Source organism: Drosophila innubila (genome assembly GCF_004354385.1).
Source record: "Drosophila innubila isolate TH190305 chromosome 2L unlocalized genomic scaffold, UK_Dinn_1.0 4_B_2L, whole genome shotgun sequence".
Classification (NCBI taxonomy): domain Eukaryota; kingdom Metazoa; phylum Arthropoda; class Insecta; order Diptera; family Drosophilidae; genus Drosophila; species Drosophila innubila.
The window spans coordinates 25,594,719-25,621,091 of NW_022995372.1; the positions used below are offsets into that span (position 1 = coordinate 25,594,719).

General features: G+C 34.0%; 1 protein-coding gene across 1 annotated transcript in view; it reads left to right on the forward strand.

The window, feature by feature from the left end:
• LOC117780439 (vascular endothelial growth factor receptor 2) overlaps positions 1 to 26,373 on the forward strand; it is a 43,863-nt gene that overhangs the window by 15,990 nt on the left and 1,500 nt on the right. The window contains exons 2-13 of the mRNA XM_034616975.1: positions 4,154 to 4,506; positions 5,096 to 5,201; positions 5,260 to 5,490; positions 5,553 to 5,736; positions 19,144 to 19,376; positions 19,452 to 19,492; positions 19,553 to 19,704; positions 19,766 to 19,805; positions 20,037 to 20,202; positions 20,259 to 20,413; positions 20,467 to 20,728; positions 20,795 to 20,921. Of these exons, the coding sequence (XP_034472866.1) occupies positions 4,204 to 4,506; positions 5,096 to 5,201; positions 5,260 to 5,490; positions 5,553 to 5,736; positions 19,144 to 19,376; positions 19,452 to 19,492; positions 19,553 to 19,704; positions 19,766 to 19,805; positions 20,037 to 20,202; positions 20,259 to 20,413; positions 20,467 to 20,728; positions 20,795 to 20,921 (2,000 nt within the window). The 5' untranslated portion in view covers positions 4,154 to 4,203. The remainder of the gene's footprint in view (positions 1 to 4,153; positions 4,507 to 5,095; positions 5,202 to 5,259; positions 5,491 to 5,552; positions 5,737 to 19,143; positions 19,377 to 19,451; positions 19,493 to 19,552; positions 19,705 to 19,765; positions 19,806 to 20,036; positions 20,203 to 20,258; positions 20,414 to 20,466; positions 20,729 to 20,794; positions 20,922 to 26,373) is intronic.

Consider the following 26,373-nt stretch of genomic DNA (forward strand, 5'->3'; position numbering starts at 1 on the left):
TGACCACAGACTTTTAGAGCGTGGACAGGGATAGGAGGGGTGGATGGATGGGCGTTAAACCAAAATAAACGAACTGCTACCAAGCCATAAAAACGTTATGACATGGCTTAATTTATGACCTACACTTGCCCCTTGCTGCTGCTAATGTTTTGTCAACAATTAGCTTTGTTAGCGCTATTATTTATAAGCACGCGCACTAATCCCTCCGACTAAAGTGACGACTCAAGTGTCAAAATGATGTACCCGGAATACACCCCACTCTTGGGATCACTTAGTTGTCTCCTGACGATGTTTAATGTGGGAGGATGGTCGGGTCAATGACGTTTTAAAAATCCAAGTGGAAGCGACAATATTGCGATGGTACATATATGAAAAGGGTAAAATTAAAATCAATTTAAAAGTATTTTGAGTCTTTACAAAATTGCATAATATCAATTCAATGAGCATATTTTATTGATATCGCCATGACTGGAAAATTGTGACTATCATATTTAAACATATATGTTATTTTGTGATGAATCATTGTGACTACGAGCTACCGATAAGAAAAACTACGTTTCATTTTTTTATTACTCTGCAGCTATAATACTTATGCCTATATTGTATTATTGCCAGATGTTTGCTTTTAAATTTATTCTTTCGATCAAAGTATTACTGGGTTAACTGCGTTATGAAAAAGCAATGATATTCACATTGGAGTCATTTAGTTACAGAATCCTTTTTAATGTGATGAATTCGATGCAAGTACGAAATACAAACGGCGATTTAATTTAGTTCTTCTTAAGTTTTTTTGAACTTAACTTCATCTTTAAATACTTAGTTTAAAAAGGGTATTTTATCTTTGTTTTGGTCCTAAGTCTTGAATGTATGCTGTTTTCTTAATTAAGTTAGTTAAAGAAAAATCACATGCTATGTGAAGTATATTGTCAACTGAACACTCGTTAACCATACACAAAACACCTGAAGTTTGTCTGCTGCCTTTAAGTATATTGTCGACGGATTGCGCATTATGATATTAAGATTACACAATGAGACTTAAACACACTTGCAAGTAAACATACTTGAATAAAAGTTGCAAGAGACGAAAGAAAAGTTCCTCTTAAGTTTGTTTATTATTGTAATTGTTTCCGTTGTTTTTGTTTAAGTTTGTTTTACAATACTAACAATTGAGTTCAATTCGACAAAGTGTAGCTGAATGGCATGCTGTCGACTTATCAAAACTTAGTTGTTTGGTTGACTGGAAGCTACCCTGTATTGAACTTTTTGTTACAGAAACACGGTACTTAGCTGTGAAATAGTCAAATCAGCCAATTTACTGCTATTATTGGTGTATATTTTTTTTATAGTTTGCAAGGTTTCTTTACGTTAACCTAGTCTCAGCAACCCCATATATAATTGTTAAGGTTTTTTGTACAATTTTGATTTGCTTCACAAGTTGTAATTTCTGGTTAGCATTAATATTAAATGTTAGTCAGCGAATGTTAAGTAAATGGGAAAATGCTACACGACGGGGCGTATACTCAATTTAATTAAAGGCCCCCTAGTTGACTATGTGACAGAATGCAGATAATTAATTTTCGTAAATTTTCTTAATTGGTGGTTGCTTGTGTTTTTGTGTACTTAAGTACATATCGATTTCATTTGTTTTTCTTTTGTATTAAGTTTCAAACATTATGGCGTTTTAACAAAAAGTAAACAAAAAAAAATTTAAACTTTACTACCTTTAATGCGAGTCTTTGTAAAACTGATTACATTTTGGATAATAAAATGACCGTTAATGCAATAAAGATTGCAATTATTTATTTATTTATTTATATGAATGAAAAATTTCTCTTGTTAGTTCTTAAGTGCTTTATAACTCTGGTTATATCCATGTTCGATCCAATCCAAGGGCGAAGGCAGGGGTGCACGGGGCCGTTGCCGCCATTGAATATTGTTTTTCCTATGCTTTTTTATAAAAAAATTTTAAACATGCCAGAATGCTTTTTAGAGATTATGTATGGTGAGTGCGCAAATAAAACTACTCTCCGAAAACATCTTAACTTATATAGTTTTGCAAAAAATTCACGACTACTAATATTATCACGAGGTTGTATTGCTAGTACGAATATTCACGTGTTTCATACAAATCTCTAACAGCAATCCAAAAGTTTTTATCTTCTTAAAAGCAAGCAACCAATTCTACGAAATTTCAAATAAATTATTTTATTTTATTTAGTGGTAATTTGAAACAATTATATGGTAGTTGACCTCAGTGACTTCGGAAATACATATCACTGCGGACGGCAGATAGCGCTAGTGACGAAAGCAGCACGAAGGGTGCGAAAGCTGACTAGCAATATATTCATCTAAGCTGGAAAATTTGCTATCACTGCCCGATCAGATCGATTTATATACCGATCGAAAGGTTAAGTCCTAACTTCAAAATGGCGTACTAAATCTTTTACTAACTCACCTGGTTCATGAGATAAGGAGGTGTAAATGGGAGAGGAAAAATTTAAATGATTGCAGCTAATGGGGCCGTTGGGGCCTTTTGGTTTATTCCTAAAAAATTCTAATCGAAAATTCGCGTCGATTGATATATCGATCATTAAAAACCCATAACTGGTTCAAAAGATAAATAAATTTCAAAATTTTAATGGACTTCTCAAAATGAAATGAAAAGTCAATTTGTTTTTCTGTTTGCATTAAAGTGCTAAAATACATTAGATGTAATGATGGGATTTATTTCTTTTCGAATATCTAGAAATGTTTGAAGCTACAGAAGCTACAGATATGTTCTATATATCAGTTGAAAGGTGTGTTTAAGGGCTTTTAGGCGTACCTTTCTAAGGTACTCAGGTAACATTTTACAGGTGAAATAAGGTTTTTTAGCGTACATTTTGACGGTTTTTGACAAAACGGCTCTAACGATTTTTATTAAATTTGAGTATGCTGTAGTACGTCGCGTTTTTTGGTATGTGAAACATAAATTATGGCTGAGGGGCTTGGAAGATATTACATGTTAACTGAATATTTACTTTTTTCTATCGGTCGAAAATCACCTTTTAACACAAAAAACTTTTTGGATTTATGAGATATCTCAACCAAACCGGTACAATATGCATTTAACTTGGTTTTATATATCCTGATCAAAGTTGCTTCAAATCGGAACTATATTATATAGCTGTCATAGGACCGATCGGGTCAAAATAAGGTTTTAGTATAAAAAACTTTTTTGTTTTATGAGATATTTAAGCCAAATTGATAAAATATGCATTTAAGTTAGTTTTATACATCCTGCCCGAAGTTGGTTCTTATCGGACCACTATATCATATAGCTGTCATAGGACCAATCGGGCGAAAATCAAGTTTTACTGTGAAAACCTTTTTTGTTTTATGAGATATCTCAACCAAACAAATACAATATGCATTTAACTTTGTTTTATATATCCTGACCAAAGTTGGTTCAAATCGGACCACTATAGCTATATGACTGTCATAGGACCGATCGGTCCAATATTAAGTCTTAGTTTTAAAAAAAATTATTTTATTACGAGATATCGAAACCAAACTAATAGAATATGCATATAAGTTTGACTTATAGATCCTGACCATATTGGTTTTAAACGATCCACTATATCATATAGCTGTCGTAGGACCGATTGGGCGAAATCCAAGACTTAGTATGAAAAACTTTTTTTTCATAAAAAGTACGAGATCTTCGAAAGTAGAGTATGCTTGACCATAGTTTTCTTTACAATTAAAGAAAATATGTTTTTAAATATGAAAAAAATTCAACAAATAAATTTATATATTTTACTATCTGCCTGCATTAATGATAAAGTTACAATGTCAAAAGCAATAGCATAAATTTCTGATATCCCACAAAACAAAACCTCTACACGTAGTAAAAGTCTAGTGACGAAAGCAATTTCTAGCCCAAAAATTTCTGATATTCAATTTTGTGACGAACAAAAGTTATTAAATTAATAAAAAAAATAATAGAAAGTTGGCATTCGATAATGCGCAATAAGTAATTTTTATGTACAAAGAAGCTCACCCTTATTGTGCACAGTGCACAATGCCAATTTCCGTGTTTTTTTTTTTTATTAATTAATATTTTTATTTAAAATTGTTATATTTAAATGATCCAAAATTTTATTTAATTACAGAAAGCGGTGCTATCATCAATCAGAACTATGAGTAAATTGAACTTCAAGAATGTTGCACTTGGAGATCTGTAATATTTTAATCTCGTGCACGGCACTCTTATTATTGCTTGGCAATGTGGTTGGAGTTGTAGCCCCACAGAATGTTAGCCGCGTCCCTGTATCGACTTTAATGCCAACGGATCTAATTTCCGAGCATCAAGATAAAATGACAACAATATCTACAACATTTACAACTTCGGGCAATAGCATAGACAACACCAGCAACAGCAATAATTCTCTCAGAATTGCGAATAATAATATTCCAATACCCATAGGATCTAACAGCATTGATGGGCAAAGGCATAATCTGAATGTAAGTAACAGTAATATATTATTTGATTAATCCCTTGAGCTCAAGATGGTAATAACTACTTATAATCAAGGCTGCAAAACGGTAGTAACGGTTCGGTTTGGGTTTTTAATCAAACCGAACCTTTGAAATTATTTACCTCGCTAGTCCGAACCTAAACCTAACCCTTTTCTTAAATAATAAGTTAGGTTAAACATAAATTTTATGCTTTTAAACTATTTGAGACTTTGGATAAAAATAAGTCACATTTAAATTTTGGAATAAATTTAGATTACTTACAATTTCAAGAAAGAATTTAAAGTAAAAATACTTTGTTGTATTAAGCTGAGCCAAGGTTCGAGGCCAATCCTTGGGTTGAGGGTGTATATAAACCGTTTCGCGAACAGACACTAAGTCTTATTCTATGGCTCAAACAACTGAACCGTACCTTTTCGAACATTTTGGTGGTTTGCAGCCTTGCTTATAATATATAATCCATTAGATCTGCGAGAAAAGTTCAATGAACATACAATTAGCTGCAATTTAAATGGCAAGAGTTACTGGAAACTAACTTGCAAAATTCTCTGTAAAAATCCTAAATTTTTTTTTATAGGTAAAACTTTTAAAAGGTGAAATCACAGGTTTAAGCGTAAATGTCTCACTGTTTATGCAAAAAATTCCTCGACTACAGGTGCACTGGCAAGACAACTTGCCCATAGGTAAAAATATTTTTACAACTGAATTAAAAGACCAATTATAGAACCTTTTTTTCCTTAGATACCACATACAATATACTTGTGAGTGCTGTAAATAGCACTCGCTGTCCGGACGCCCCCTGCAGTGAGTACACAATTAAGGGAAAACCCTCAAAATACATTTATTTGCCACAGAGTCCGAATCCCAATGTGGAATCTGTCGATTGCAATTATATGTTCGGTTGCCAATACAATGTTACAGTGGAGACATCGAATTTACTCGCTCGACGCTCAATGCGTGTATTTATACCACGTAAGAGAAAAGTACTCATATTCACAACCCGATATCATATGATTCTTGAAATCAACTTGCAGATTGTGTGGCCGGCAAATGCTCATGTCAGCTGTCGCCGATGCCACCCAAAGTACTTGCTAGGGCCAAAATGCAAGCCAATGATACAATAAACATTGCCTTCACCATTCAAGCCAGCGAGCAACTACGCAAAGAGCAGGACAGTCATCTGCACGAGACTTTACAAACCTATAATATGCAAGTCAAGTAAGTATTTAATTTAAAGAGGAAGAAGAATTCATGGTGTTCATGATACACAGCACACTCTCAGAAAAAGTTCCGATAGAAAGGTCTTTAGGTCTGTTTTTACTAACGAAGTGGAAGTAGTAATACGCTATACCAGGGATTAAAACCGAAACGAATATCGGTTACAGTTACGGTTACGGTTATGCTCGCATTAAGGTTTTCGGTTAAAGGTTACGCAAAATCTTTCAATATCGGTCTCGTAACGGTTACCGGTTATATTCAAGTTTCGGTTTTAAAATACTGGTTTGGTTTCGGTTCACAAAAAAAAAGGGCTTTACAAAAGTATCAATTTTTATACCCTGAGCCCATTGGAAATGGGCAAAAAAGAGTATAATGTGTTTGGCAGTATATATATTCTTGATCAGGATCAACAGCCGAATCGATTGAGTTATGTCCGTCTGTCTGTCTGTCCGTCCGTCCGTCTGTTTAAACGCGTCGATCTCAGAAACCATCAGAAACAATAAAAGCTAGAGACTTCAAACTTGGTATGTAGGTTCCTGGATACCATATGCAGATCAAGTTTATTTTTATTTTTGGATCGGACCACTATATCATATAGCTGCCATAGGAACGATACATAGAAAATGAAGTTTTAGTTTGAAAAAGTTTTGTGTTTGTTGAGATATTGGAACCAAATATACATCCTGACCAAATTGGGTTAATATCGGTTAACTATATCATAAAGCTGCCATAGGAACGATACATCGAAAATGAAGTTTTAGTAGGAAATTTTTTTTATTTTTTGAGATATCAGAGGCAAACTGATATAATATGCATCTGGGCTGATAAAATACATCCTGACCAAATTTGATTAAAATCGGTCAACTATATCATATAGCTGCCATAGGATCGATACATCGAAATGAAGTTTTGATATGAAAAAGTTTTTTGTTTGTTTGCTGGTATTATACATCCTGACAAAATGATTTGTAAGCTAAATTAAATGCTAAATGCAAATGCTATGTAATGGGGACAGAAAGTTACATACTTATCGATAGCACCGATTTTTTCTATAAAAGTTCATTAGTGAGGACAGGGCATAACTTGACGCACGGTATGTACTTTAGTTGTATGTATGTACACTAGAGTGGGTCAATTTGTATGGAGTAAAAAAAAGCACAAAGCACAATCTATAAAGAAACCATGGGTCTAAAATCAATATCGAGCTTCCACTTTTTACAGAAAAGTTATAACTATTTCATACATTGGTAATTGTCTGTAAGGTGGAGCTTACCTCTAAATAAAAAAAAATAAAAATAAAAAACCCACATAGAGGGCGATTTGTGATGAATTTAGAGATAAGAATAAGTTGGCGGTCTCTTTTCAATTGCATAGATAATTTTTAGATAAAACTAAATTTTGTTCGTCACAAAATTGAATATAAGAAATTTTGGGGCTAGAAATTGCTTTCGTCATTAGACTTTTACCTCGTGTAGAGGTTTTTTTGTGGGATATCAGAAATTATTGCAATTGCTTTTGCTTTTGACATTGTAAGTTTATCATTAATGCAGGCAAATAGTAAAATATATAAGTTTAGTTGCTGCTCGCTTTGCTCGCGTTGCTACAGCCGAGCATACTCTACTGACGGAGACCCCGTACTTACTATGAAAAAAATAAGTTTTTCATACTAAGACTTGGATTTCGACCGATCGGTGGTATGACAGCTATATGATATAGTGGTTCGATTAGAACCAACTTTTGTCAGAATATATAAGTCTAATTTAAATGCATATTCTATTAGTTTGGTTACGATATCTCGTAAATATATTGGAATATTGGACCGATTGGCTATATGATATAGTGGTCCGATAAGAACTAGCTTCGGTCAGGATTTTTAAAACTGACTTAAATGCATATGCTATCAATTTGGTTAAAATATCTCACTGAACAAAAATGTTTTTTATACTAAAACCTAACTTTGACCCGATCGGTTCTATGACAGCTATATGATATAGTGGTCCGATTTGAAACAACTTTGGTCAGGATATATAAAACCAAGTTAAATGCATATTGTATTAGTTTGGTTGAGATATCTCATAAAACAAAAAAGGATTTCACAGTAAAACTTGATTTTCGCCCGATTGGTCCTATGACAGCTATGATGTAGTGGTGCGACAAGAACTAACTTCGGTCAGAATTCTTAAAACTATCTCACTAAACAAAAAAGTTTTTCATACTAAAACCTAATTTTGACCCGATCGGTTCTATGAAAGCTATATGATTTGATCCAACTTTGGTCAGGATAAGTTAAAGTAAAGTCCAGTTAAATGCATATAGTATCAGTTTGGTTGAGATATCTCATAAAACCAAAAAGTTTTTCGTACTAAAACGTGATTTTCGACCGATAGAAAAATGTATTTATTCACTTAACAGGTAATATCTTCCAAACCCCTCAACCATACACCAAAAAACGCGGAATTGTACGTAATACAACATATTAAAATTTAACAGAAATCGTTAGAGCCGTTTTGTCAGAAATCGCAAAAATGTAAGCTAAAAAACTATATTTCACCTGTATTTTACCTGAGTACTTAAGAAAAAAAGTTACCCTCAAACACACCTTTAAAATGATATATAGAACATATCTGTAGCTTCTTTGGTTTGGAAACTGTTGAGGTTTCAATTATAGCGGGATTTAGCGTTTTCCCGCTAAACTAGCGGTTTTTTCAAAAAGTCGTAGAACAAACATTTCTAGATTTTCGAAAAGGAATAAATCCCCATCATTACATTTAAGCTTCTTTAGCGCTTTGATGCAAACAGACAAACAGACAAACAAACTGACTATTCATTTCATTTTGAGAAGTCCACTAAAATTTTCAAATTTATTTATCTTTTGAACCAGTTATCGGATTTGGGTGATTGAGGTATCAATCGACGCGTATTTTTAAGTAGAATTGTTAAAAAATACAACATTTTACCAAAAGGACCCAACAGCCCCGTTAGCTGCAATCATTTAAATTTCTCCCCTCCCACTTACACCCCAGTATCTCATGACCCAGGTTGGTTAGAAAATGTTTTAGTATGTCATTTTGTAAGTTAGGACTAAACCTTTCGAGCGGTTTATAGCTCGATCTGATCGGACAGTCGTAGAAAATTTTCCAACTTAGCTGTATATATTGTTAGTCACCTTTCGCACCCTTCGTGCTGCTTTCGTCACTAACGCGAACTGCCATCCGCAGTGATAAATATGATGGGTATTTCTATAGTCGCATATATGTATGTACACAGTCCACCCTAAAAAACAAACACACATATACATATGTATCTATGTGCACAAAGACATGTCTTTGCATATGATCGTGTGAAATAGTTCGCTGTCAAAAATCTGTGTGGTTGTTGTTGCTGTCCATCGTCTAGCGACGCGCATTTGCTATGTGGTTGTTGTTTTGTTTTATAGAGGGGGGCGGGGGTCATAAGATATTTGAGCACAGCGTCAAAAGTTGTTGTTGTATCGTCAAAAATGGCGAGCAAGCTAAAGTAGCGGTCTGCTTCCTGTTCAGAAGACGGTTAGACATTTAAATTTGATCAGTTTCTTCGATAAGGTTGAGCCCCCAAATGTAAGGTGATATGTTTATTTAACAGTAGTTTACAAACAACCTAGCAGAACTGGACCTCAAAGAAATATTGGGGAAAAGTTAATTAACATTCCCTGGTCATTGAGGAAACATCGATCCGTTTCTATGAAAATGATTGAGGAATTTAACATTGGGAGTTCCTAGGAACGAGGAATGAGGAAGCTTCCCTACACATTTCTCAACGTTTCCCTAACAAGAAACGTTTGTGACTCCTCGTGGAACTCTGCCAAAAAATCCCCAGGCACTAAACTAAAAAAATAATTATTTCAAACGTATTGTTTTTCATTTTGAGTTTTTTTTTTTTGGTTTTTTATTACTTTGTTTTACTTTGTTTTTTTCTTTCTTTTAACTTGAATTGTATTAAATTTTTGTTTTACTTATGGTGTTCTAGTGGTGTTCGAACCAGGGCCCCGAACTGAAAAGTTCGGCGACTCTAGCCATCGAGCCACGGGAGTTACAATTTTTAGCTTAACAATAATGCACCCATTGATTTCAATTTTTTGTTTCAAAAAGTCAGCGGCCAGTTGACGCCAGAAGAATTATTACAACACTAATAATGAAACGTCAAAAAAAATGACCACAACATCAAGTAAACGTAAGTGAAAATCATGAACAGGGAATTTTAGTTCTACTGGGAATGTTGCTCGCACAACGACACCTTTAGAATGTACACAATCTTCGCATTGTGCTACGAGCCCAAACCACTATTAATTCGTACGGCATGCTTTTTTACGCGTATGCAATGTTTAACATACGATATTTGCAATGATAATGCAGATTTCAGATCAAAATATATTTTTCCCTAAGAGACAATTTTATTATCTATAAGATAGAAGAAAAACTTTTTTTGTAATTCCAACAACAACAATAATAACCGTAATTTATTTGAATGCTTCGTTTAACTGATAACAAAAATTTGACCACTATTAATTCGTACGGTTCAGAAAATGACTTAAAAATATATAGTTTTTTATCCTTTTATTTAATATTAATATTGGATAACATCGCCTTTGACTTTTACTACACATCTACAACGCTTTGGCATAAATTTTATTAAATTTTGGCATTGCTCTCTTGAAATTGAATTCCATATGTCTTGCAGCTTCTTTTTCAAATCTGGAAGGGTTCTTTGAGGCTCGTTTCTCAAATTTCTCTTCATGATTCCCCAAATATTCTCAATTGGATTGAGATCTGGACTGCTTGACGGCCAATCTAAGACCTTAATTTGTTTACATTCCAGCCAATTTTTTGTTCGCTTGGCAGTGTGTGGTGCTGCTCCATCCTGCTGAAACGTAAACTCTCTACAGTCGGCCAGTTTTGGTATAGATGGCAGCAAACTCTCTTCCAAAATATTTTCGTATTTTTCAGCATTGATATTGCCTTCAATAAAATGCAGCTGTCCCACTCCTTTGGCAGACATGCAACCCCACACCATAGTGCTTGCTGGATACTTGAAAGTCTTTTTAAGACAGTGGTTATGGTACGCTTCACCGACATACACATCAAATTTAGCTTCATCGCTAAATATGATGGTGTTCCATTGTCTTTGAGTCCATGGCATCCTCTCCCGACACCATTGCAAACGCTTCTTCTTTTGACGAAGTGTAAGCAATGGTTTTTCCTTGGCCTACAAAATAATTATCTCTTATGAATGTAATATAACTAGTCGTAATACATACTTTATAGAAGCGATATCCAATATCTCTCATCTGGAGACGTGTCCATTCACGCTTATAAGTCTTTCCAATTTTCTTCGACCACTCAGATGCCACATTTCTTAAAGATTTGCGGCGATCACTCTTGACAATTGTGGCCAGGGCTCTTTTATCACGAGCCGTTATTGTCGATGTTCGGCCTCTTTTGGCAGTTTTATTGTCAATATTACCATTTGACTTAAGGAATTGTATAATTCCTTGTACCGACGACTTAGACAGTTCTAATTGCTTAGCTATATTGCCAAATGTCTGTCCAGATTTATAATTTTCAATAACTAAATTTCTTATCTCAGTGCAAATGGGCTTACCACGTGCCATGGTTGCTAAACTTAGAATAATGTGAAGCAATTCTATTCTTTCGCCTTCTGCATTGCACCATTATTTACAGATTATAAGTTAATAGTGATTATGTTACAGTGTTTGCTTTTGTTTTGATCTTCTTCTAAGATTATAAGCTAAACTTACGCAGCGTACGAATTAATAGTGGTCAAATTTTTGTTATCAGTTAAACGAAGCATTCAAATAAATTACGGTTGTTATTGTTGTTGTTGGAATTACAAAAAAAGTTTTTCTTCTATCTTATAGAGAATAAAATTGTCTTTTAGGGAAAAATATATTTGGATCTGAAATTTGCATTATCATTGCAAATATCGTATGTTAAACATTGCATACGCGTAAAAAAACATGCCGTACGAATTAATAGTGGTTTGGGCTCGTACTAGCTCGACATCTACTACGTATATGGTCCTTTTAACTACCTATACTACTTTACATGTATGGGCACGTCTATAGCCGCAATGTGACAAAAACAAACAAAAATAAAATTATTAAAAAATTGTTTATTTAAATAAGTTGCAGTTAACTATATTTACTGAATAAGATGAAAACAATCGTCCATTTCGATAAAAAAATATAAGCAAAAATATGCGATGACATTGCGTTTCAAAAATAGAAGTTGGTTTTGAGAAAAATAGAAATTAAAAATCTCTTCAAATTAAATTTTTATTAGCCTTAGTATGACACGTTACGCAACATGACGTTAAGTTACATAAATTTCTCTGACATTTTATAGAGAATTTATGTATGCATAAATTAATATATATTAACATTTTAAGTATTTTACACACTTGTATTTCTAAAGTGAAGTGTTTTCTTTGCATTTTGATTAACATTTTGATGATGGAAGACAGATAGCATCAAGTAATTATTATAATACATACACTCCATTTTGGAAGTCAATTTTTCAGAAAACAGACAAAAATATAAAAAACTAGTCGGCCGGTGCTACAGTCGAGCATACTCGACTGTCGGAGACCCCGTACTTACTATCCAAAATCAGTCACTTCTAAAAACTAAAAAATAATATTTAAGATTACCATAAACTCTTATATATTAAATTTGTCGCCGCTCGAATTTGCTTCCGATATAATTAAAAATTTTATCGGCACCCAGGGAACACCACGTGGAGGCCTTGGTAGCACAACAAAATCAAATTTCAAAATCACTTGTACACAGCGCGCACAAAAGAGTTGAAAAAGAGTCAGTTTAAAGTCAAATAGACATACATATGCATTAATCATTAGGAAGAGCAGGACATCCATATGTGCAATTCAAAGATCTGTTAAGTGCACACATACATTTTGGCACGCGCCAAAACAAAAGAAGTTTCTAGCTAAGCATTCATATATATAAACATGCGTTTATGCATATTTGGCTATGTTAAGCATAAGTGAAACCTTAACAGAGAATAAATTAAAACTGCATGTTAAACATGCTAAATGTTAAATCAAATAGTAAAATAATTGAAAACCAAAAAGACAAATTTACTAAAAACATAAATTTACAAAGTAAATTTATAATAAACATGAAATTAACATAGAATTGTAACTTAACGTTTATATAAATACCAATGTAAAATTATTTAAATGAAATTTTTAAACATGTATTCAATATTAAATGTCAGTATAACATTCATAAATAACAATTTCAATAAATTGTAAAAATTAAAAAAAAAAGCTTTAGTTCAGCTGGAAAAAAAGTTGTTCCCGCCGGGAATCGAACCCGCGACAAAATTGCAAAAATTTTCAAAAGACAAAGGCTCAAAGTGTTGAGCCACTCTCGCACTTATGTCTTTATCCTCCTAAATGGCCATATTGCTTGTTTTAGTGCTCAATTAAAAAGTAAAAGAAATAATTTATATTTTAACATTTTAAATAAGCACTGAGTTTGTTTTAATATAAAATGAAATTGAATTCGAACATAAATAAATTAAAAATCTTTCGCCCATGGCAGGACTCGAACCCACGAGCACTGTCCGACTCCGCGACTCAGTACACTGCGCCACCGAAGCTCACGTCTGAATGGACGCCAATTTGTTATATAATATGTTAATATAAATTTTTTGTTTTATCAAGATATTCAAGTTTTAATTACTGCCAACGCGCCATCAACGAATTTAACAGCAAAATTTATTATTTGAATATTTTCGCTATTTACTGTGCGATCAGAATGAAATTTTCAGCAAAAATTTAGGACAATTATATCTTCATCTGTGCAAAATCTGGAATTTCTGGCTTTCAAAATGTTCTTATAATTTGGATATGAAATTTTCAATGTCGATTTGCAGGCGGTTAAGGGGCGTGGCTGAATTTTTGAAACAAACTTGATCTGCCTGCAGTATAGAGGAACCTACATACCAAGTTTGGTGTCTCTAGCTCTTATAGTCTCCGAGATCTAGGTGTTCATACAGACAGACAGACAGACGGACAGACAGACAGACAGACAGACAGACAGACAGACAGACAGACAGACAGACGGACATTGCTATATCGACTCGACTATTGATGCTGATCAAGAATATATATACTTTATAGGGTCTGCCGCGCCTCCTTCTACCTGTTACGCACATATTCGGTAAAACAAACCCAATAGACCCCTGTACTTTTTTTAAGTACGGGGTCTAAAAACTCAATTTGTAGAGATGTGCAGTCGGTATTTCCGGTATAGTGGGCTAAATGTGGATAAATTGTGTAACAAGTAACTTTAATTCGTTTCCGGAAGAAAATTTGACAAGATGTGAATTTTTGATTAATTTTAACCCTCTAGCAGGCAAAATCGAAATAATCATACAATCAATGTGATATTTATTTTATAAGAAGATAAAGGTTAAATAAGCTTAAGTTTTAAAATTCATAACATTCCTTTGGTTGATACGACCGCCATGTGAAAAATACTGAGGAACGTCTGTAGACGGTCTTGTCGGCTTCAGCGGAAAAAAATATGGCCGTTCGCCTGCATGACAAAGGAATATTGCACGCGTTTTTGAGTTGGTAATCACTTATATAACTGTTAATACCCAATTTACTTAAATTTAAGAGACTATTATAAAAGATATAAATTTATAAGCAATTTCAAATGAACAATTACTTGAGTTGACCGTTACTATGTATGTAAAATGTGGAAAAGCCTTATTTATAGTTATTTTTTTAAGTAAGATGTTTTAAAATTTATTTTTTTTGGGAGATTGATCTGCATAGATTGAGCATTAATTTTAACCAAAATACTGTCTATCTTGATCTGATGTCAGATGAACAGCTCGTTTCCAGTGATTGCCAAGCCGGTCAAGTCATCGCATGCCATTTCCTTGAAGGAAACAAGTCCTTCTGCTATTTTTGTAAAGAACTCTGCTTGCTTTAGCTGCTCTCCGATCTTATAGATTGAGTCGGAAACTTTCTTTCACGAAATGATCGAAAATCCACTCGTTATATAGTAGAACAGCTTTCTTTATGTTTTCGCTCTTTGTCCTTGGATTGTAACTGCCGATAAGGCCTTCCACCAAAGGGACTCCTTTCAATGTGAGTATTGTATTCCTAATTTATTTGGGGGCAACTGATTTCTATATATAGCTTCTGCATCCTACCATATTGCAGTGCTTTAGCTCTTTTCTCATTGGGATGGGCTCTGAGGAGTGGTACCACCCAAAAATATGTTGTTATCTTTCCACAATATCGAATTTACAATAACTCCTTGAATCTTGCACCAGAACACGACGGGAAGTAGATTGGATTTCAGGAACAGTTGGTTCAAGTGTTGGCATTGTAGATCGGATGCCTTAGAAAGGCTTGATGCATGCAGTTGATGTGGATAATTCTTCTATATCGATGGGCATAGGACCTATACTGTAGGTGAAACTGGTGTCTGAGCGTCTTGGAAAGCATTGAATGAGTCATAAAAATCTTGAAAAAAAGCACTGCTAAACTCAAGGGCGTAGGCAGGGGTTCAATCTTAGTGCTTGAAAGGTTTTGAGTATATATTTCAGCTGAGGTAATATTCATAAAAGATACAGAAAATATTAACAACATTTTTAATTATTGAAGTATTTGGTAAAAAAAATTTTAAATTTGCTTTACAGGTGTGTTCAAGAAATCTCTAGGGATTTTGAAGAGAAATGTTTTTGAAACAACTGTATGAAATGTTGGTGTTCCTAAAATGTCGGAGATATAATATTTTCGAGCATATTTAGACCCCGTACTTAAAAAAAGTACAGGGGTCTATTGGGTTTGTTTTACCGAATATGTGCGTAACAGGTAGAAGGAGGCGTGGCAGACCCTATAAAGTACATATATTCTTGATCAGCATCAATAGTCGAGTCGATATAGCAATGTCCGTCTGTCTGTCTGTCTGTCTGTCCGTCTGTCTGTCTGTCTGTATGAACACCTAGATCTCGGAGACTATAAGAGCTAGAGACACCAAACTTGGTATGTAGGTTCCTCTATACTGCAGGCAGATCAAGTTTGTTTCAAAAATCAGCCACGCCCCCTTAACCGCCTGCAAATCGACATTGAAAATTTCATATCCAAATTATAAGAGCATTTTGAAAGCCAGAAATTCCAGATTTTGCACAGATGAAGATATAATTGTCCTAAATTTTTGCTGAAAATTTCATTCTGATCGCACAGTAAATAGCGAAGATATTCAAATAATAAATTTTGCTGTTAAATTCGTTGATGGCGCGTTGGCAGTAATTAAAACTTGAATATCTTGATAAAACAAAAAATTTATATTAACATATTATATAACAAATTGGCGTCCATTCAGACGTGAGTTTCGGTGGCGTAGTGTACTGAGTCGCGGAGTCGGACAGTACTCGTGGGTTCGAGTCCTGCCGTGGGCGAAAGATTTTTAATTTATTTATGTTCGAATTCAATTTCATTTTATATTAAAGCAAACTCAGTGCTTATTTAAAATGTTAAAATATAAATTATTTCTTTTACTTTTTAATTGAGCACTAAAACAAGCAATATGGCCATTTAGGAGGATAAAGACATAAGTGCGAGAGTGGCTCAACACTTTGAGCCTTTGTCTTTTGAAAATTTTTGCAATTTTGTCGCGGGTTCGATTCCCGGCGGGAACAACTTTTTTTCCAGCTGAACTAAAGCTTTTTTTTTTAATTTTTACAATTTATTGAAATTGTTATTTATGAATGTTATACTGACATTTAATATTGAATACATGTTTAAAAATTTCATTTAAATAATTTTACATTGGTATTTATATAAACGTAAAGTTAAAATTCTATGTTAATTTCATGTTTATTATAAATTTACTGTGTAAATTTATGTTTTTAGTAAATTTGTCTTTTTTTGGTTTTCAATTATTTTACTATTTGATTTAACATTTAGCATGTTTAACATGCAGTTTTAATTTATTCTCTGTTAAGGTTTCACTTATGCTTAACATAGCCAAATATGCATAAACGCATGTTTATATATATGAATGCTTAGCTAGAAACTTCTTTTGTTTTGGCGCGTGCCAACATATGTATGTATGTGTGCACTTAACAGATCTTTGAATTGCACATATGGATGTCCTGCTCTTCCTAATGATTAATGCATATGTATGTCTATTTGACTTTAAAGTTTAAACTGACTCTTTTTCAACTCTTTTGTGCGCGCTGTGTACAAGTGATTTTGAAATTTGATTTTGTTGTGCTACCAAGTGTTCCATTTTAAGATAATTAGTGTGACTAGTGTTATTAAATAGTGTTAAACATAAGACTCTAAGGCATATATACTATAAGTATATTTAATATATAAGAGTTTATGGTAATCTTAAATATTATTTAGTTTTTAGAAGTGACTGATTTTGGATAGTAAGTACGGGGTCTCCGACAGTCGAGTATGCTCGACTGTAGCACCGGCCGACTAGTTTTTTTTTGCATTCTTATTCAATTAAAAGATATTTTAGTTCCATTTAATAAATATTTAATTTTGTCAAATCTCTCAAATTTTTTTAGACAATTGAAAGTAATGGTTTCTTTTTTTCAGGAACACCAACAATTGCTTTTCTGTTGCTTTATCGCTCTTATGAATTAGTAGAATACACCTGGTAGACATTTTTTTTTATTTGAAAATCTATTTTATTTTATACAATAATATTGGGGCAGTTTATGTACAGTACTGCTTTTCTATGCTTTTTCATAGAAAATTTGTAGAACATGCCTGAATGATCTTTTAAGATTATGTATGAGTGCGCACATAAAACTACTCTCCGAAAAAGTCTCAGCTTATATAATTTTACAAAAAATGCACGACTAACATACTAATAACTAATGATGAGGCTTTTGATGCAACAAATAGCAAAAGTTATCGCTAAAAGTCGCGAACGTTATTCCCATGTGATGCAAGCTAACGGACATATTTTTTTCCGCTCAAACCGCCAGGACCGTTTACATAGGCTCTTCAGTTTTTCGCTTTTTAAGAATACTTCTAGTTGCATTTTTATATTTATTTTTTCCTATGAAACAAAAGAAAATATTATAACCTACTAGCAGTAAAATTCACAGATCGGGGAAAACCCAGAATAATCATATATGTATAAAAACGTCAGGAAATCAGTTCTTAACACATAGTAAATAATCTCGAAAAGAAATATTTATTGCTCTTCCATTTATACTTTTAAAACGGAAGACCGCCTACATACGGTCCTACCCGGTCCTACCCTGTGGACCTTTCTGTGGAAATGCCCATATGTATTACCTGTCCTACATTTTTTGTTTCCCTTACTTGTAAAACTAGATTAAGTTGCTACTTAAGGTAGCAGAATACTTGTTAAAATAGAATATATAAATTAAAAAAATAAAAAAAAATTTCAAAATATATACAAGCTACTGCATGATTTTAGGAGCTTGTATTGCTTTAAGAATTATAATTAGCTATTTCTGCCGATCTACTTGTCCGATCTTGATGCGATTAAGTATAGATAAATAAACAATAATAATAGATAACGGTAATACTCTTTAAAAACCTATTATCTTAGAAATTGTGGGTGTGGTGGTTTTTCGCGATTTGTGGGGTGGAAGGGGGCGTGGATTAAATTTAAACAAACTTGATTTGCAAAACTTGGTTTTTCTATCTCTTATAGTCTCTGAGATCCTTTTGTTCATATAGACGTACGTGCTCAAGAATGTATATACTTTATGGGGTCGGAGATGCCTTCTTCTCCCTGTTACATACATTTCAACGAACACAATTTACCCTTTTACTTATTTTTTAAGTAACGGGTAAAAAAATATGCAAGGAATATTCTTGCTCTTGCTTGCGTTGCGATCATGCTAGACGATTCTGCCCCTGTACACTCTCTCGTCACAAGAGTTCATAAGCTGTTGTGCTATATTTATAGTTACCGACATACCTTAAATCTATTTTACTACCAATTCTTTACTTTAATATATATAGTATACATATATTATATACGATACATATTTATTTTTACATCTTAGTGCACTCTAGTCTTCTATAAGATTGTGATTCTTGCATACAATATAAAAATAAATCCATTTCAAAATCAGTACCAGTTTGTTATTATCCTCCTTGGCACTCAGGGCCTAATAAGTGCTAGATTGACCTGAGCTCATTTTCTTTATTGTTATTTCTTTTAACGCCGTTAGGGAAATGGCTATACTTGTTTTGCAATTAATGACAGTTACTTCATTGCTTCGAATTACCATATTTGTTGAGAGTTTGCGAATGATTGCAAAAGTCTTATCTTGTTCAATAAAGTAAATTCATTACCAACAGAATCAATGAGGAAAGCAATCCCTCGCTGCCCTGGGGTGGTGTTCTAAAAAATCTGGTCAACCGGGTGTACAATGTCAGTGAATTGAACTTTAAGCCAACAGTCAAGGGATATGATGGAAACATGACCATAAAGCTGAACAAACAATTGAAGGATAAGGCCTCCCTTAACCTCCAGGCGCTTATTATAGACTCCAATGGATGTGAGGGGCAACGAAGTGTTTTCAAATTTCTAGGTGAGCTATAACAACAGGATTAGTGAATAACTGATTACACTTATGAGTGTTTTATAACGGAATATCTCTAAACAGTGCCCCCTCATCCCCAAATACTAAACAACGATGCAAATTTGGTAAGGGCATATATTTATTAGGGAAGTCATTTCTAATTCTATATTTTGCTCCCATTGCAGAACAATTCTCTCATCATAATGGCAACCTTGCTTATAGCCGTGATTCTTACCGGATTATTACTGTTTTTGTTGCGTCGTCGACGAACCAGAAACAATGCACAGATACAAAAAGAGCAAATTTACATGCAATCCTTTGGTGCTGCGTCAGTTCAGTAAGTCATCCCTGTTATTCCTCCTCCCTCCTAGTCGAAATTCTGTTTTTTATATTCACAGAATGGAAGATAACATTAACTATGTGGATAAGTATGTGGAGGTAAGCGGCCAATCAAACAAAAATATTGTTTATTAAATTTAATGAAATATGTCCAGTGAAAGCTCATCAGCCAAAGCTATACTCTGTAACTAGTTTAACGTATCGATTCATATGTTTTCAACTGTAAAGGCCTGCAGCATTAATTGGCATGATATTTTAACTAACGAACTGAAATTATAATAATAACAATATCTATCCATACACTTTTCACTTTAAATTTAAATTCTACAGCAATCACAGGCTCTGGGTCTGGCGGATATATTCGAGGTGCCACACTCGGCTATTCACATCGGACAAATGTTGGGCGAGGGCGCCTTTGGGCGTGTCCATGAGGCGACAGCCGTCAACCTACGGCGAATGCGGGGCACAACAATTGTGGCCGTTAAGCAGCTGAAGGGTTAGTAATTTAAATAAAATTGATAGAAAAAATTAAAAATATGATTATGAATTTAGCAAATCCATCGGCTGATGAGGTTGCTGAATTTCTTTCGGAAATCGAGATGCTGAAGGGCGTGGGCACTCATCATAATGTGGTTTGCTTCTTGGGCTGCTGCACCATCCGGGCGCCATATTTGATGATCATGGAGTATGTGGGGCGTGGCAATCTGGTATGATTATAATCATTTACATCGAATTTTAACCAATGTGCTTTTTCTATTAGTTAAATTATTTGCGTGCAGTGCGTCAGGAATTAGGACAATCTAAATCACGCAATGCTAATTCAACAAGCTGTAAAACTGTTAGGCCCAACTCTGGAGGTGCTGCAAAGTCCCAGACCGTTAACTATATCGAATTAAAGGCCTCCAGCCAAAGCAACGAGCTGGATAAATCCATATCCTCCAGCTCTTCCCCTTTTCCAGCTTCTGGTGATGCTACAAGCAATGATGTTGCCCACAAGCTGCCGATGCCCTCTTTTTCGGAAAGTGAGTTGCTAATTAAACCGAAACAGACATATTTTGTTATATTAATAATTAATGCATTAAACATAGCTACATATACCATTGTGGAGGATGACGAACCATTCGAGTACATACTCGACAACAAGGAATTGCATCATTTTGCACTGCAAATTGCGAATGGAATGCGCTTTCTGGAGGAGCAAGAGATTACACATCGGTAAGTCATACATACATATTAAATTGCTGCGTTAGTGCGTTACTCGGAATCCGAAGTTTATGTTATGTTCAACAATTTAAATTTTTAAATTCTCATATTGCTCTACTTTCTCCTTTGGAAAGGAACACTTAATTTTCTTAGTAGTGTTGGCATCAGCTTTAGGATATTGTTTACGCTGAAAGGATGTTGTTCCCTATTATTGTCTTTGATAAAACAAATTAGTTGCTAAAGCTTACTGTGGGGATTTGGCATCACGGTTACTTATTGTTACAAATTCAAATACATTTTCGCTATTATGTATAGTATGTAGTACATTTGAATGCATTTACACAGAAATCTTAAACATTTTTCAAACAAAAAGGGATTAAAACTGTATTTAAGCCTTTAACCAGGATTAACAGATTAAATTTGGTAAACGTAACTGAATTTCTAACAGAAACAAAACATATTTTTAGTATACCGAAACCGAAATTATTCAAACCAAAAGCAGGGATCAGTAACCGATTTATATATTGCGGTTAGTTTCGGTTCAATAAAGCATTAAATTTAATTATGTTATTAAGGAGTAATAATCGTTTTTGAAAATAAAATTGTTTTTAAATTTGAGTATTGGTCGTATTAAGTAGATCATTTTTGAAATTAATGGGGTTATTAACGTTTGAAAATTTCTACAACTTATTATTATTTTTTTTTTAGCCCAAAATCTCTACAAATATGATATAAGAAGATTTTGCATAACCGACAAAACATAACTGAATACCTAACAGAAAATGATATTCGTTTCGGTTTGATACTTTCTTGTCTAACATATACGTCGTCTGCTGCATAGTTGAAAATCAATATAATTCGACACAAATTAGTGAATTACACATCCACAAAATTTTAATTCACAAACTAGTGAATTACCAACAGATGCATCAAGCGCACTTCATTACAATATCACACACACAACGACACTCCACATACGTACAAACGTTAAGTATTTCACAATTCGATGAAATTAAAGGGCAGCCTACAGTCCATAAATATGGTTCGTTCACAACGCCGAACCATTAGCTCATCCTCTTGGCTGTTTAAAATTACTCAGCCATCCTGCAGCGCATGCCATTGAGGGAGTGCTTGAATGAGCGCTCCAAAAAAACATTATCCCAGCATCTCAACATTTCATGCAAAACACAAACAACAAGCACAGCCCCATCTTCACCAATCATCCCAGATGAACCAATATCAGATAAATATAACGGTAATTAGTGCAGATTAATGTTTTTAAGCAACTCAAGCACTTAAAAGTATGCAGTAATTTGTACTGAGTAGGCGAATGTCAAGTCCTTGCAGATCCACCCTGTGGATGAAGTTTCCTGTTATTTATCACATGGACTAGAGTCAAGACCATGGTAACGGACTGTTCAATTTTTTGTATTTGTATTGGGTTTGTTTTAACGAATATGTGCGTAACAGGCAGAAGGAGACGTGGCAGACCCTATAAAGTATATATTTTCTTGATCAGCATCAATGGCCGAGTCGATATAGCAATGTCCGTCTGTCTGTCTGTCCGTCTGCCTGTCCGTCTGTATGAGCGCCTGGATCTCAGAGACTATAAAAGATAGAGACACCAAACTAAGTATGAGAAACTTTTTAGTTTTATAAGATATTGTTGAAAACTACGCTGACCGATATTAAAAATGAAAGACAGTTTGTTTATTTAAATTATAGTTTATATTCAGTTATCTAACTCGTTTTGTAATCGCAACACCGACACCACATGTACACAGTTCGAAGCACAGAAAAAGAAGAAGGTTCATAACTTAAACTGTGACCACACCATATTTACAAGGCAAAACTTAAAGTAGTGTTGCATAGTGATATTTTTGTATGTTGAATAGGGGTATTCCAACACGCCCCCTCAAAAATAACATTTTTAAAGTTTAAACTAATCAAATTAGTAAATCATATTAATTTCGTTTTATCATAGACTTATTCCAATGTGGCTGGTGTTCATTCTGGGAAGTATTACGCGATTTAGCATTTGCTACGAGGATACGGGGAAAACCCAGAAAACCCGATCAGATCACTTTCAAATGTTAACATAAGATTAAATTCACATTTCATAACTTAATATTTAGCAACTTAACAATGCAATAGTTTTGATAAAAAAAAATTTAAAAAAAAAATTTATTAATTCAGTAAATTCATATGACAATCTTTGTCATTAATAATCAAACTGAAGAAAAAAATATATTCTGCTTCGATGAACAAATGGTTTAGTCATCTTGAAGTAAACCCAACTTCTCTCGTAGTTCGACGAATCTTCCAGCAGGCAATGGTTTTGTAAAGATGTCAGCAAGTTGGTTATCTGTGGAAATATATTCAAGGCAAATAACATTATTCTCCACTTAATAATGTATATACAGTGATCTACCGGAGAGTTCGAAAACTCACATTCTTTCAATGCCTGCTCAAATACTTCAAACCAGCATCTAGCTGCTTGTTTGAGCCCGTAAATTGCCTTATTCAATTTACAAACATTTTCGCCATTGCTTGATACACCTTGAGGAAGTTTCATATAGAAAATGTTTCATCATAATCGACTTGGTACTTTTGAGTAAGCCCTCGTGCAACTAGCCTAGCCTTGTATTTTAGTGGATTTCCTAGTTGATTATATTTAACAGAAAATACACAATGTTTTTGTTCTCAGGCTCATTTGTTATTGTCCAGGTATTATTTATGTCATGAGCAGCCAGCTCTGTTTTTATGGCTTCCTCCCACAAAGATTTATCGTTTCTAAATTTTATTTCATCAAAAGTATTTGGGACATCATTAAAAATAGTATGAGCATTTAATATTATTTTGTTCAAACTATAATCGTCTTCATTGTAGGATATCTGGGGCTTGAACTTTAATCTTTCACTTCTCCTACTTGTTATATTGATATCCTTATTGTTGTTGTCAATACCATAAAATATAATTGGATTCTTATCAGATCCAATTTCACCTGGCTGCTCAGGTGTTTTAGCTTCCGTACTCTCATTCTGGAAGTGTGATTCCTTAATTTCATTCAGGAGATCAGTTTGTTTTCTTTTCCTATTTTCATTCGGAAAATTTTCATGATCAGATTCCTTACTGTCTTTCAGAGATTCTGTTTTATCACATTCGTTGATTTCATTCGGGAATTCAATTTTCTTACTTTCCTTATTTTCATTCGGGAAATTTTCATTTTCACTTTCCTTACTATCTTTCAGGAAATCTGTGTTATACTTGATGGCTCTAGAATTGACCATATTAGTTTCATCAACAACAACATCCCTAGCAACAATAAATTTTTTATTAGCAGCATCCCATAATGTAAAACCATTTGGCTCATAACCTACAAGGATACTTTTGTATGATTTAACATCAAACTTCCCTTTTTTATTTTTATTGTGCACATAAGCAGTTGAGCCAAACACTCATAAATTTTTTAAATTGGGCTTTCTGTTGTGCCACATCTCGTATGGGGTCATTTCAGTATTAGCAAGCGCTCTGCTTGGAATTCTGTTAACTAAATATGTTGCTGTTAACACGGCTTCTCTCCAGAAAGTTTTATCTAATTTTGCACCATTTACCATGGCCCGAGCTTTCTCATCTCATTAGACAGGTATTCTCTACCATTGACTATATACAAATTAACAATTTTGAGATTGAAGTGAGCTTCACTCTTCGCTACAAAATCTTGAAACATGTTGTATACATCTGACTTATATTTCATTAAATAAGTTACACAGTAATGTGTAAACTGATCTACGAAGATTACATAGTAGTTTTTGTCATTCAGGGTAACTGGTGTGATAGGGCCACAAACATCTGAGTGAATAACTTTTATCTTTAAATTGTTTGAATGGCAACCTAGCTTGTTTTCCATTTAAACATGGCTCGCATATTTCATCAGACAACTCTAAATTATTAAGAAGACTGTTGTCACTGAATAGATTGCTTCTTTTAATTTCTAGCAATTTACCCTTGCTTATATGGCCAAGCCTTTCATGTCACAACTGATAATTATTGAAATTTAAATAATTTAATAATCGGTATATTATTCAACGTACCTGATTTTTTCACAACTGTCAACCCATCTTTGGAAATGGGGACACCGTTACCGTGAAAATGAATCGACATTCCTGCCTCTTGCAGTCGCTTTACAGTAAAGAACATCCTTGCAGTAAAGAACATCCTCCAGTGCTATTTCATAGTCATTGTGCAACTGCACAATACCACGCTTAGTTGCGTAGATGAATTCGCCTTGTTTGGCTACGGCGATCTTAAGTGGATGCTCCAATTCCATACTGTCAGCATACAATGACTCATCATTTATTAGATGATCACTTGCTCCAGAATCCAGAATAAATTCGAGTTTATCCATCACCGATGTGTTAGGTTTAACAGATTTTAGCATAAATGAAAAACCGTGCTGTGATGTTGCGAGCTGAGCTTGTTTATTTTCTTTATTTTTCATCATTTATTGAGTTTTTGTAGTGATAGCAATCCTTTTTCATGTGCCCATCTTTCTTACAATAATGACATTTAATAAAACTTTTAGGTTTGCTCTTGAATGTTTTCTTTGGTTTGATCACCCTATTTTTAAACTTGTATCCATGATTGTTATTATTTTGGACAAATACCTTCATTACTTTTCTACTAGTGTCATTATTGTCGCTTTTAATCTTGATCTGTTGATCTAGCAACCTATTTTTAACAAACGCTAATGTCAAGTTCTCCTCCGTTAACGTTTCTATTGCCGTGATAACACCATCGTAAGACGGAGGCAAGGTCAGAAGCAAATGCGATACCTTGTCCATTTCCTCGATTTTGGCACCTGCAGCTAACAATTCACTCACTAACTCATCAAAAACGTTAAAGTGGCTCAAAAGTGAGATATCGCTCGCTAGCTTGAGTGAAAGTAATCTTTTGCGCACCGCAAGTTGCGAAGCCAAAATCTTTCGCTCGTATATGGCGTCCAAATTCTTGAGAATTCGACACGCCGATGTGTCGCTTGTTGCGAAATTCAAGAAAGAGTCGCTCAAATATTCTATAAGCGTACTTTTTGCTACTCGCTCTGCGCGTTTTCACGTGTCATCCACTTTTCAGGCATCTGTTCGTCAACAACTTTCAAAACATCTAATTCGGCAAATAAAGCCCTGATTCTAAATTTCCAGACGGAATATTTTTCTCCATCAAAAGGCTTTATATTACGCTTTGCCCTTTTCATGCTACTTTTTTGTTACACACACACAGCTAGGGAGCTTAAATTCACAACTGAACGCTATTGTTTAAATCTCTGCATGGGCCCATAACCTGTTAAAAACTACGCTGACTGATATAAAAAATGAAAGACAGTTTGTTTATTTAAATTATAGTTTATATTCAGTTATTTAGCTCGTTTTATAATCGCAACACCGACACCACATTTACACAGTTC